At 35.1% G+C, this 14488-nt stretch overlaps 1 protein-coding gene across 4 annotated transcripts in view; it reads left to right on the top strand.

The window, feature by feature from the left end:
• Window positions 1-14488, top strand: part of Dys (Dystrophin) — a 932899-nt gene that overhangs the window by 874719 nt on the left and 43692 nt on the right. For all 4 annotated transcript variants that reach the window (XM_090379791.1, XM_090379790.1, XM_090379788.1 and 1 more), the window contains exons 61-62: window positions 3525-3613; window positions 12854-12933. In XM_090379791.1, coding sequence (XP_090235917.1) covers window positions 3525-3613; window positions 12854-12933 — 169 coding nt within the window. The remainder of the gene's footprint in view (window positions 1-3524; window positions 3614-12853; window positions 12934-14488) is intronic.

Below are 14488 nucleotides of genomic sequence, written 5' to 3'. Positions count from 1 at the left end.
TATTTCATAAATTTCATGCACCTCCTCCTTCTCCCCCCATTTTCCAGATTTTCCAGAACAAGTCCATGCTTCAATATATTTAATCAAGCCCCCTCCAAAAAAAGTGTGCTAAGGTAATCTCTGAAATAGATCAAAATTATAGTGCATATAGAAAAATATGCCAAATGTAATGGACAGAAACTAATTTACTTAAGAGTACTTTTAAATATGTATTATTTACAAAATCACTTAAAACCACTTTTTGTTATTTCATCTTTGGACTGTGACACTGTATTTGATTTTTGAGTGAGAGAGAGAGAGAGAGAGAGAGAGAAAGTAAACAAACCAAAGGTAATGAGATTACTAAATGTCCACCACAAGGTATTAAGAAGGTTATGGAAAGTATTTCATATCCTAGAGTAATTATTTTTAAGGGCACAACTGACAACTGAAATTTTATAATAGTGTAATGTAACAGAACTCTTGTTCAGGTTTACAATGCAGTCACCTCTCTTTGCATAATCAGATCATGTATTTGGCTCTTTTATTCCTACTTTGGAGAAATTTTGCTGTTTTAAAATTAGTCAGTCACTGATGGGAATTGGAGTGCATAAAAAGTTAAAAGAAAATGGTCAAAGCTACTCATACATATCATTTTACTTTAATCCTGATGTAAATATTATCACACACTGATGCCAGTATAGTATTTTATTAGCTCAGCTTATACCAGTGAATGAGTTGCTACTTTCAGGAGTAGGAAAAGCAAGAACCACTTCCAGTTTTTTAGTAGTGCTAAGGCAAAATAATGCAAAGAAGTGGCCTTTTTCTGCATCTACACAAAAATTAAATAAATACATTAAAAATAAAATAAAACAGAATATTTCCACTCTTCCTATTCCCACAAAGCAATGATCCAATTTTGTTTTGATTTTTCCAGACTCACTGCCTCTGCAGAAGGCAGTAAGTCTGGATCAGGCAGTATTTACATAAGGATTTTAAAAAAATGAAATTAACGAGTACTTTTCAAGAGAATGGATTCAGTAATATTTAGACCTACATTTGGCCCAATAACTGTCATCCATGTTGAATGACAAAATACTTTTGGCATAATTTGCAATAATGGTCAGATAATTATTTGGTTCTGCTCCTTCAAAGTAGTTGTCAGCTGCATAGCCAAAGATGAGCAAATTTTCCACACTCTGATCTAGCATTCCTGTTATCCTAAAGACATTCAGTGGTTTTTGAATTAGATGACCCTGTGCCAGCCATGTGAATTCTTCAACATCATTCTACTCAAAATGATTGATTTTGTAGCTTTGGAGTATCACAAGGCTTTTTTTTTTTTTTTTTATATCATGGTTTTAGTTCTCCCATGAGTACCAACTTCTGATTAACAATAAGTTGCTACTTACTGAAATCCTTTGATGTGAATGAACTACACCTTCCAAAATGAGATTATACTTGAATCCCCCCCTCAAAAATCTATTTCCGTTTTGGTTAATTACTATATTTAATAAACCACTCGTATACCATGTGAAATTAATAATATAGTTCTTTAAGCTAATTGCCCAAACCACTATACATTGAAGGTGATGTTTCAGGCATAAGCATATTACAAATATTGCTTCCTTGGCATCTAAAAAAACTGGATCAGGGATTTTCTCTTCGCATTACTTTTCATACAAATTGCAAATCCACCCTACTATGGAATACTGTTCCCACTTCTGGAGCAGTGCCCCCAAAACCTCTCGTAGGCTTCTAGATTCCATTCAAAAGAGGGAAGTCAGATTAGTTAATGATCCATCTCTAACAAAGTCTCTCCACTCTCTGTCTGATAGGTGTTCTGTTTCTGCTGCATGCCTTTTCTATAGATACTTCCATTGGCACTGTTCTTCTGAATTGTTTTCTATAATTCCTGCCCTCTTCAAAATTAGTCTGAATACATGCCACAATCAGTCAACATCCTTTCACTGTCCAGCTTCAAACTACAGAACCAACTTTTCTTCTTTCTCATTTATTCATTCAACTTCTGTTTTCAGGAACAATCTCCCTTCATACAGGGTGTCCCAAAAGTCACTGCGTATTTTGGTGAAATAGTGTGATTTTTCAAATAAATTTCATTACGACAAGTATATTTATTCTTTTTTACATAAAACATAAGTATTTGTAATGCGTTAGAGATGTTATTATTATTTTTATTAATTTTTTAATATTTTCTTTTCAGACCCATAATTCATGATTAATGTTGAAGACTGAATTTTGTTGTAATATCCCGCATCAAAGGAATGAAGTTTTGTGAAATTAAGAAAAGATTTTCAAGGAGATTTCATAGTCCCGGTCCTACAGACAATGCGATTGCTTTAGTGAATAAGTTTAAAAGAACTGGGTCTGTGTGATGAAGAGAGATAGTGGATGCCAAAGGACAGCATGTGAAAGCATTGAATCAATTCAAGAAATGTTCAGAGGACCAAAAATTATCAGTTAGGTGGGATCTCGAAGACTGAACATACCCAAGACATCAGTTCACAGAATTCTGCATTCGACACTGATGAAAAAGCCCTACCAAATCCAACTGTTGCATGACATGACCTGCATGAAGAAAATTTTCCATGTCAAGCAGCAATGTGTGCAGAATTTGTTGATCAAATCCAAAATAACAGCTTAAGGACCACAATATGAAATCTTGAAAATTTTTCCATAATTTCACAAAACTTCATTCCTTTGATGCTGGACGTTACAACAAAAATTCACTCTTGAACATTCATCATGAATTATGGGTCTGAAAATAAAACATTAAAAAAAAAATAATAATAATAATAATATCTCTAACATATTACAAATACTTATGTTTTATGTAAAACAGAATAAATATACTTGTCATAATGAAATTTATTTGAAAATCACACTGTTTCATCAAAATATGTAGTGACTTTTGGGACACCCTGTATGTATTTCATGAAAATTGCAGTCTACAGAAATTCAAGTCTAATGTCAATAAATATCTTCTTTCATATTTTCAATGTTTAACCCATGCACAGTAGTAAGTACTATAGGTTCTAATAACTCTCGTGCATTAAAAAAAAATATATATATATATATATTTTTTTTAGTTATAATGCCCTTTAGAAAGATGGTTTTGCATCATATATCATCGATATAAGCAAGTTGTTTTTTTCCAAAAGTTCAAAGATTGGCAAAAAAATTCAGTACCCACAGTAAAGAGATATGACATGCCATTAATGTTCTTTGAAATTCATAGAATATTTATAAACCGTGGCACTGCAAAAAATGTGTGGTCATAAAAGATACAACATGAAGACATTGTATTATTCTTCAAATAAAAAGAATAAATTTAAAAAAATAAATAAAAGAATAAATAAGTTATTCTTCAATTGACAATGATTTCAGTTGTTAAAATTTAGCTTTTGTAAAGATTTCTTTTTGTTGTGTTAAAAATAATCTTGAAAAAGAAATAATTAACGCATATCTTAATATAATTGAATAATCATAAAGAAAAAAAATATATTTTCTTTTTTGTTAAATAGTGCTACACGAACAGGTTACATTCGAATTCTGTCCTTCAAAGTTGGAATTATCTTACTTTGTAAAGGTACCTTGGAAGATAAATTCAGATGTAAGTAATATATGATTAATATATTGAAACTATTAATTTTAATTAATTGAGACCAAAGCCAATCCAAATGAATGAAATTTGAATTAGAAAATGCATAGGTGTAAGAATAAATTATTTTAAAAAATGCCTTTATTTTGCTGAAAAAAAACTTATTTTGAAAATATTTAACCATTACTTATGTTAGAGCAAAAAGAAAATACACTTATGTATTTTTGTATATAGTGGAACTTTGATTATCTGATCTTCTGTTAACCAAGGTTTCTGTTAGTCAAGCTAGCCCACAAAATCTGAAATAAAAATAATAATAAATGAAACAAATAATAATAAAGAACAGGTAGAAATCAAAAGAGTGCACTATTATCTGAAGTCTGTGGTACGAATTCAGCAAGAAGTCAAAAGCATATCGTCAGGATGCTGCCAACTCCTTTGCTTCCTACAGTTCAATGCATAATTGGATTGAGATCTTGTGACTGGGGAGTCCACCGCAGTAGGCTGAATTCACTTGCACATTCTTCAAATCAGTTCTATACATTTCTAGCTTTGTGACATGGTGCACAAGCCTGTTGGAAGAATCCATGTGCATACAGATACACTGCTGCCCTAAAAAGGACATACCTGTTCAGTAAAAATTTCGAGATATTGGAAATATCTGGAAATTGTTCCAGAATAAACTATCGCATACAGATGTTGCTATACTAGTCTCAAGGTGACCAGTGTGCACCATAAAAACACTCCTTACACCATTACATTACCACAGTAGCATGCATTGTTGACACCAAGCAGAATGTCTCTGGATTTAGTATTAGCAGTGTCCACATAGTGCAAGGAAGCCTGTGGCTTATGCTGCACCATCCAAAAAAAAAAGAAAATAAATAAATAAAATAAAATAAAAATAATAAGAAGAAAATTTTAAAAAAATAAATAATTAATAAAAGAAAGGGAAATAGGCAACCTATGCATTTCCCTCTTCCCATAGGTAATTATCCAGCTGACCTTTGAATTTCCCCAAACTGCCGGCCTCTACCATCCATGTAGGTAACTTATTCCAGTAATTTATAACTTGCTGGCTAAAATAAAACTTCCTGCAATCCAAACTAAACATCTCCCCCATAACTTGAATTAATGGACTCTAGTTCTAGAATCATTTATAACCATGAAAATTTCATCCTCATTCATTTTACTTATGCCTCTCAGAACCTTAAACACCTCAGTCAAGTCTCCTCTAAGATGCCTAATTTCCAAGCTCTGCAACTCACACAGTCGAAGTCTTTTCTCACGAACACCCTTTTGCTGATCTCACCATGCGAATTTCCCATCTTTGGAACCTTTCAAGAAGTTCAATGTCTCTTTCTTTAGGTGCAGTCTCCCTACTTGAACACAGTATTCCAAGTGTGGTCTAAGAATAGCCTTATATAATGTTATGACGACGTCCTTATCTCTACTAGAAAATGTTCGATAAATCATCAATAGGACACTTTGGCCTTCCTTGCAACTTGTCTATAATGCTCGCAGAAGTTCATGTCTGACCATATCATAAGTACCTTTCCTCCACTTCTGGCTTTAGTTCAACTCCACCAAGTGTATAAGTTATTTTTGGCTTACTGTTCCCCCCAGGTGTAATACCTTACACTCTGCTTGGCAGTGATCATTAACTTTATCAAGAGGAGTGTTTCCATTTACAATGGGTTTCCTCAGCCTACAAGTTATTTCTTGTTAGGAATTTTTTTCCGCCATAAAGTGCAGTTCAAGGTGTCTTGGTCGGTTAAGCCTCGGGCTGTCATGCACTCCCGTACTCCATCCATCCATGTCCTCCTAGGTCTTCCTCTTCTCCTTCTTCCAGGAGGTATCCATTCCAGGATAGCCTTTGGATATGTTTTCTTGCATCCGTTTTACATGTCCATACCATGTTAGACGCTTTTCTTTGATGGTGTCAATAATAGTCTTTCTCACTTCCATTTTTTCCCTTATGTCTTCATTCCGTTTTCTGTCTCTTCTAGAAGTTCCTGCTGAGCGTCTTCAAAAATCCATTTCTGTGGAGAGCAATTTGTTTTCCGCTCACCTATTCAATGTCCAGGTTTCCGCTCCATACAATAGAAGACTTTGTACAATCGTTTGGAATATAAGTTTCTTTGTTTTATTTAGGATATTTTTGCTCCACAGAACAGAGTTTAACATGCCGATAGCCTTTCTGCCGTCTGTAATTCTCTTATCGATCTCTGCTTGGGGTGATCCATCACCTTGTAAGATTGATCCCAGATATTTGAATTTATCGACTTGTTTGATTTTAAAACCTGCAATATTTAGAACGTGTCCTGGCCCTGAAGACAACATTTCAGTCTTGCTAAAATTGATTTTTAGACCCCATTGTTTATATTCCTCAAACAATTGACGACATGCTGCATACTTTGCATCTTAAGTCTTGTGCTATCACCACCTGATCGTCTGCAAAAAGTAAATTGTGAATATAGGTGTTCTTATTAATTGGCAATCCCATTTTATTACATTTTTTTTTGACCAGGATCTTAGGCAGATGTCAATATAAATTTTGAAAAGTATTGGCGACATGCAACAACCTTGTAATAAGCCTTTTGAAGTGTGGAATTCAGGTGACAAAGCTGATCCCACTTTAATTCTGCATCTATTATTCCTGTAAATTGCCTTAATAATGTTAATCAGTAGATCATTAACTACTCTACCAATCTTTACAGAATGTGCAAATAGAAGGCATCATGCCCTCTATCCCTTCATCAATGTAGTTTATGAAAATTAAAAACAACAGTGGTCCTAATACGGATCCTTGGGGAACCCCACTTCTTAGATCACCCAATCTGAGGAATAACCCTTTATCACAGCCCTCTGCTTCCTGCCCTGAAGCCATCCTGCTTCCATTTAAGGATTTTTCCATGTGATTGTAATCTGTTCCAGCTTATAAAGTAACTGCTTGTGTGGGACTGAGTCAAATGCTTTGCTGAAATCCAAATAAACAATGTTGAAATTATTCCCTAATCCAGCTCATGAGTGATCCTACTGTTGGTGTCGTTATTGGGTTTAGGCACATCATTATGCTGTTTTTTCCATGTTTCATGATAATAGGAAGAGCTGTTAGCAGGAACCAGCTTTTTCCAATCTTCCACTGTCCAGGATATTAACCAAGGTTTCTGTTAGTCAAGCTAGCCCACAAAATTTGAAATAAAAATAATAAATGAAAAAAATAATAATAAAGAACATTTAGAAATCAAAAGAGTACACTTTTATGTGGAGTCTGTGGTATGAATTCAGCAAGATATCAAAAGCATATCGTCGGGATGCTGGTCCAACTCCTTTGCTTCCTGCAGTTCAATGTAGGAAGCAAAATATATAGTGTTCCTGAGCCCACTGTAACTATACTGTTATTTTTTTGCTGACAAGAGTGGAATCCAGTTCTGTCATTAGCTGCAATACCCAATCTGTGGCAAGTTGGGCATTTTGACATTCTTCTTTCATTATCACTCTTGAACTGGGTTGTTATTTAATTTACTGTAATTTTCTGTTGTCTGTATGATGCAAGAAATTCATTCAGAAACACCTTCAGCACATCCACCTCCTAAGCCATAGCTTATATGTGGATAATGCTACTTCAGTATTATTCTATTGCCTTAATTAAAACATTATTTTATAAACATCAACTATTAAAAATACAAAACTCAATGGCGTCTCCGTAGCCAGATGGGCAGGAGCAGCAGTGCATAGCACACGCTTCTTAATTAGACCGGGGTTCGAGCCCGTGCCCACCAAATATGGAGGATGCGGAAAGGTCAGGTAATTACCACTGCATATCCCTGGAGCAATATGCCTTAGTTGGTAATGCTCCTAAAAACCAAACAACAAACAAAACTCAATTCAACTTAAAGAGAGAACTATCCGCTGGCTAAAGGCAAACTTCCGCACATCTATTCTACAACTGTCTTTCCTCAATTTGAATCTATGTCCCCTAAGGTTCTTAGTCTGAGCAAGTGGAAGTATCCCGTCGGCATTGAGCCTTCAATCAGATCACCTCGCAGATGCTTGTCTCCAGATGCTGCAACTTGCAGAAATTAAGCCTTTCTTCATAAGCACCCCTTTGTTCCTCACACCAATCTTGTTGCCCTTCTCTGCACTCATTCTAGCAACTCTACATCCTTCTTAAAATGAGGCCGCCAGATCTGTATGCAGTACTCAAGGTGTGGCCTTATACAAAGGGATAATCACCTCCTTGTCTCTGCTAACAAAATTCCTATATATCATTGACAAAACTCCATGACCTGCTCTGGCAGTCCATCTGCACTGCTCAGAGAACTTCATATCTGAATGCACAATTACCCCCAGGTCATTTTAATTCTCCACCTCCCTGAGTATAGTACCACACAGTTGGTAAGTTTCTCTTGGGTTACTGCTACCCATATGCAGTACTTTGCATTTGTCAATGTTAAACTTCAGTTGCTACTTCTTAGCCCATCTGCCTAACTTTTCTAGATCCTGTTGCAGTAGCATACCGTCTTTAGTGTCATTATCAACCCTGCCAACCTTTGTATCATCTGCAAACCTGGATATTAAGCCTGATATACCTTCATCGATATCATTGATAAATACACAAAACAACAATGGGCCCAGCACTGAACCCTGGGGGGACTCCACTGATAGAATTAGTCCATGTATAGCAACGTCCATTTATTACCACTCTCTGCTGTCTCCCACTCAACCATCCCTTTATCCATTGCAGCAACTTGCCCTTAATGCCATACCACTCCAATTTGTACATCAGTCTTCCATGTGCAACAGTATCAAAAGCTTTCCTGAAATCCAAGTATATGATATCAAAATTATTTATTGCATCCAGTTCCTTTGTGACCACATCGTAGTATCCAGTCAAATTGGTCAGACAAGACTTTCCCTTAAGAAACCCATGCTGTGTCTCAATTATTGCTGCAGTCTTGTCTAGATGATCCTGCAATGCATCTTTAACCAGTGACTTCATTATTTTACCGGGAACAGAAGTTAAACTAACAGGTCTGTAATTATTTGTGTCACCCTTTGAATCCCCTTTGTGAATTGGGGATACATTTGCACACCTCCATTCCATGGGGACCTCCCCCTGAATCTAAGGATGCTCTCATAATTATTTCTAAGGGTTTGCTAACTTCTCTCGCTGCCTCCTTCAATATAACTGGATAGATTCCATCCCCCCACCAGGTGCCTTTTTTATATTTAACTTCAACAATTTCTCCTCCACTTTGCTCTCAGTTATCACAAAATCACTTAGCCCCCTGTTAGAATTTGATAAATTTCTGGCATTTTCTCCTTGAATAACTTCCTCATGTGTGGATGTAGATGCAGAATACTCATTCAGTTTATCAGCTACTTGAGCAGGATCATCAGTAGTTGAACCATCTATGTTAAGTGGATCAATTTGATTCATCCCCTTCCTTCTAGAGTTTACATAAGTCCTGGAACCATCTCAAAAACTGCAGCCCTATAGACATCTTGTCAGCCACCATTGGCCTCTTATTTCCACCTATTAGCTATTTCCACCCACAGGATCCCCATTGGCTGGTTGTTATTTGGTTATCAGACTAATCTCGATACACCCGGTGTATCAGGTATATTGAGAAAATACTAATAGGATTGCAGTTTCTGAGATACCTATATTGGTTCACTCATCTGGTGCCAACCACCATGTCACATTCAAAGTCACTTAAATGCTTCATCTTGACCATTCTCATACTGAATTGTACATAGAACTCTGCTATCTGTGGTTAGCTGACCGGTCTAGCTGGGTGGGTAAAGTGCCTGCCTGGCAACCCAAAGGTTGCGGGTTCGAATCCCGCCTCTGGCTTGGATCAGAGTAGAAAATGCAAAAACCTTGGGAGCTGCAATATGGCCACAGAAAGCTGATGCACCAACAACTAAAAAAAAAAAAAAAAAATCTGTGGTTAATCTTTGAGAACCAATAACACCGCAGTATCTCATTAGGGCTTGAGACAAACATTACTGAATTTTTCTTATTTCTGAAATTAATTGGAGTATTTCATCAATTCTGATGCAGATTTTGCTAAATTAACTTAAAGTAATTTTAAAAGAATTCTCATTTGTTTTCTGTTATGAGTGATGTGGTATGAACAACATGATGCTGTAACTGAAGGAGCACTCCACTTCATGAAAAGAATAGGTTTACCTAATAAATAGGCCCATTGGCAAATTTCTGTCACAAAGTTCTGTCGCTTCCAAAAAATTGATAAACTGATATCTAGATTCTTTCTGCAATATGGAAAGAATCTGGATATCAGTTAGCCATTTGTAAATACTTTAGCTCATTTCACACATTTATAGAATTAAAAAAATAGTATGGTTTTTTTTTTTTTTTTTTTTTTTTACTTGTTGCTTATTTTATATATTCAATTTCCATAAAGTCTCCAATAAATGTGTTAATAAACTTACATAAACAAAATTCTTCCTTCATATTTGTGATGAAAATATAGAAATGAGCTAAATGGATGTCAAATAAACAAAGTTATATAAATGATAGCATTAATATCAAAACTTTTTTCACCATTAATTTGTTTTCTTATACTCATTATGGATATATAATGCATATATGCCAATATTGTAAATCACTGCTTATAAACGCCTCATAGCTGATGAACCATTGATGATAATGACACTCATTTTTATTATTCTTTTTATGTATAAGCAAATGAATGATAAAAACATTTGATACTGATGTTGACTGATTGAAAGAATTTAATTATTAATATGTATAAGATAAACAATTTTGTTATATATATTAGGTTTACAGTATATGAGGTTTATTCTACCTAAACCATCCATTGATACTAATTTTGAGAAGTTAGTAAAGTGCAATTATATCTAATAAAAATATAAAGTACATTCCTGTTAGTTATAAGTGAATTGGTGGCTATCACTTTCTTAAGTAGTATATTATGCTGTATGAATAAGAAAGTGCTTTTTCAACATGAATACTCCCCCTGAGATAAAAAAAAAAAAAAAAATTGTGTGTACACACGAAAAATGTTTTGTGTCAACATCTTTGACGACACCTACTAAATTTTGAATAGCTAGAACCGAAATCGTGAACGATATAATTTATGCTCATGCCCCCTACTTACTCTACTGAATCAATGTTTGGAAGAGGTTAGGCCAATAGCCTAATTACCCATTTGATTGTAGCCATATTATAATTAACCATATGGTGCAAGGAAGCTTGAGGCTTTTGCTGCACAAGCCAAAAAAAAAAAAAAAAAAAAAATCTGAGTTACCCCTGAGAGAGAGAGAGAGAGAGAGAGGGAGGGGGGGTCAGAAATAGAAGGGAATCACCAAGAAAGAGAAGAATGATGATATCCAGCTCAGGACCCTGGGTGTGCCAAGCCCATACTCACCAGATGTGAGCCCCTGGGGGTTGACTAGTATGAGGTGTATAAGGCCTTGAATGGGTTGAGCACGCTAAATTCTGATGAGATCCTTCCACTTGTTAAGATTACGAAACTAAGGGGGCATAAATTCAAATTAAGAAAAGACAGATGTAGAATAGATGTGCGGAAATTTGCCTTTAGCCAGCGGGTGGTTAATTGCTGGAACAAACTTCCATCCGTCGTTGTGGAAGTTGATAGGTTAAATAAATCTAAGGAGGAACTGGACAGGCATTTGGAGGGAATGGTGTAATTTTTTTTTGCCTGATGCTGCATAAGTTCATACACTGCTTTCTTGCATCACATGCTACTACTACAAGTATTTGTATTGTTACAATCATACTATCATGTTACTCCATCATGCTTTGTTGCAAATTACACATGCAGCGCTAACAAGATCTGCAATAAACGACAGTATCTATCCACACATAATATGCTATCAAAACTATGACGTAGCTGAGGATCTCAATGAGTACAAGCATGAGATGGTAGTGCTGCACATTCCATTTCACAATGAGGAAACAGAGATGCTGTCAGAGATGAAATATGTCAAGATCTACGATGACCATGAAGAGCTCATACTAGATCGTAAATTGTATCAATCAGACTTGGACATTCGCAAAATGATTGAAATACGTAAGATGATGTGTCAAGACAACTGCGATGGTGACCCTGATGAAGCATGCAGTAATGACCTGCATAGCCTTGTAACATGACTGCAAAGACCCCTTTCAAAACTTTTACAATTATCCATACAGTGATATGAATGAGGATCTAAAGCTCGCCACTCTCAACCAACTCAGTGCAATTGCAAAGAAATTAGAAAACTTGATGATCAACGAGGAATTTTGCAACTTAATGAGAATGGCCAATGACGAGCAAAGCTACTCATGCATGTAATTTGGAGTCTGTTATCTCCTAATCACAAACCAATTAAAATATTCTTGACCAGCCCAGCTGGTTGCGGAAAAACATTTACGATTCGCCTTTTGAAGGAAATACACAACCAATTCAGTAATACAAATGGGTACTGTAACACCTGCATTACATGCACTTCAACTGTTAAGGCTGAAGTGCTTGTAATGTAATGATCTTGGATGTGCTCTGAGCTGGTTTATGCCAGCTCTGAGCACATCCAAGATCACTTCCAATGATCCTTTGTGCGATCTCCTCTCCCGACTCTGTTCTTTTTGCCTTTCCCACAAAGCTTTGCACTGGTCAAAACGTGTTATTTTTATTTATTATTTTTTATTTTAAATTTTGCTTTACTTTAAATTTTGCACAATATCCATTTCTCTGGTTACCAAAAGGTTTCTCTCACGGGTGGCAATGGTTAGCCCAAAGCCACCCAAGTGGTATGCCCTGAATCATAAACGTTTTTCCACAACCAGCTGGTTTATGCCATCTCTGAGCACATCCAATATTGCCTCACATGATCCTTTGCGCGATCTCCTCTCCCAACTCCATTTTTCTTTGTTAAGAAATAGAAATGACATCATTTCCACATTGCAAAATCTTGACAAATTGATTTTACTACCGTCTGAAATTTAATAGGTGCTGCCAAAGATGTTTACACATCAATAAAGGAAAAATTTTGCCTTATTTTAAAAATTAAATAATAAATAATCAAGTGTTAATGTGGAGTGCAGCAAGCACACACATTTCAGTTGACTATGGTTTGAGCCCAAGTATTACTAAATGTGGTTAATGATTGTATTCTTGTCAAAATAATTAGTTGTAAATTATGTTTTTTGTACAAAATAAAATTGATTTATATATAATTATCACATTTCCATAGATCTCTTTCGACTGATTGCTGATGTGAATGGTTATGCTGATGAAAGGAAATTAGGCTTATTATTGCACGACTGTGTTCAGGTAACAAAAAATTAAATAATTTTAATTATTTTCTGTTTAGTTAATTTGGTGTTCATTGTTCCACCCATCTCTGTCAAAACATTAAATCAGAGCATATTAAAAATTTAGTTTTTTATAACTAACATTTCATTTTATTTTACATACTTAGTTTATTATTTTAAATTTAATTAAAGTTATACTTTTTCCCATGTTTTCAAATACTTGAATGAGCAGTTTATCCAAACCTAGTATAATCCATATACTAAAATATTGGCTAACAAGTTGCATTTTTGAATTCACTCAGAATCCTGTCACCAAAAATAATAAAGAGAAAAGGAGTGAGGTGTTGTGGAAGAATTATTAATCAGTGGCATGCCTTTATTCTAATCTAAGTTATAATTGATAAATAACATATTCTTTTCTTTCAGTTTTGCATCTGTTAAATTGGGAACACTTCTCTTATTTAGCAGAATCCATTTTGTTTTTTGTCCAGAGTCTTAACAAAATTCTTCTTTAATCTAGCTTATATATGCAGAGGAAGAACATTTTAACAACACAGTGCTAAGCCAAACATAGAAGAAACGAACAATATGCAATAGATATGACAAAACCATACACATACTCACATTACAACTGTCTTTCTATTACTGAGAGAGAGAGAGAGAGAGAGAGAGAGAGAGAGAGAGAGAGAGATTAACCCACCCAACAATACTACTATCTGTGAGCATATGCAAACATTATAATTTTCAGTTAATAAAACAGATGATTATTACACATATATCCACTTCCCTAAACTGTACTAAGAAAGACGTGTTATGGATAAATACAAAAACCTGTATATATAGGAATTGTGAACTTTTATACATAAATGCTTTTTAGCTTAATTGTGAGGTAACAGTAATTAGAATTGTGCTCAATGCCCAGTTCATTCAGAAGACCACCAATATCTTTACACAAACAACTACCATCTTCCATGATGAAATATTTCTCTCTTTTTGTGATATTTTCAGTATACTATAATTTTAGTTCCTGCTTCAAATAACATCTGCTGTTATAAACTAGAACCAAGGATTTCTGTTTTCTCTCTAGATAAGTTTAAATCATGAACTAAGTCATTCAATTCTTCTTGCATAATTAAATGTAGCACATTATAATTTTCTGGTTTGTAGTCCACTGTTGAAGTGGGCAATCCAGCAAAGTCTACAACACAGGAATCCTTGCTATTTTTACCCCAGGGGCTCACATCTGGTTAGTATGGACTTGGCACACCCAGGGTCCCGAGCTGGATATCATCATTCTTCTCTTTCTTGGTGATTCCCTTCTACTTTTGACTCTCTCTCTCTCTCTCTCTCTCAGGGTAACTCGAGAACTTTTTTTTCTCCTGGTGCAGCATAAGCCTCAGGCTTCCTTGCACTACATGGCTATTAATAATAATAATAATTTTCATCACTACTTCCTTTATTCCATGACTTTTGGGATAAAGTCATTTTTGGATCTTGCAGGTCTTCATTATGTGGAACAGGCCTTATTGCAAGGTGTATTTTAGGATATTTAATACAGTGTTTACTTTTTCTGG

Source organism: Mastigoproctus giganteus, chromosome 8, assembly GCF_048544385.1.
Source record: "Mastigoproctus giganteus isolate SK-2022 chromosome 8, ASM4854438v1, whole genome shotgun sequence".
NCBI classification, from domain to species: Eukaryota; Metazoa; Arthropoda; class Arachnida; order Uropygi; family Thelyphonidae; genus Mastigoproctus; species Mastigoproctus giganteus.
The sequence above is the reverse complement of the archived record's forward strand: the minus strand, read 5'-3'. Positions and strand labels throughout refer to the sequence as shown.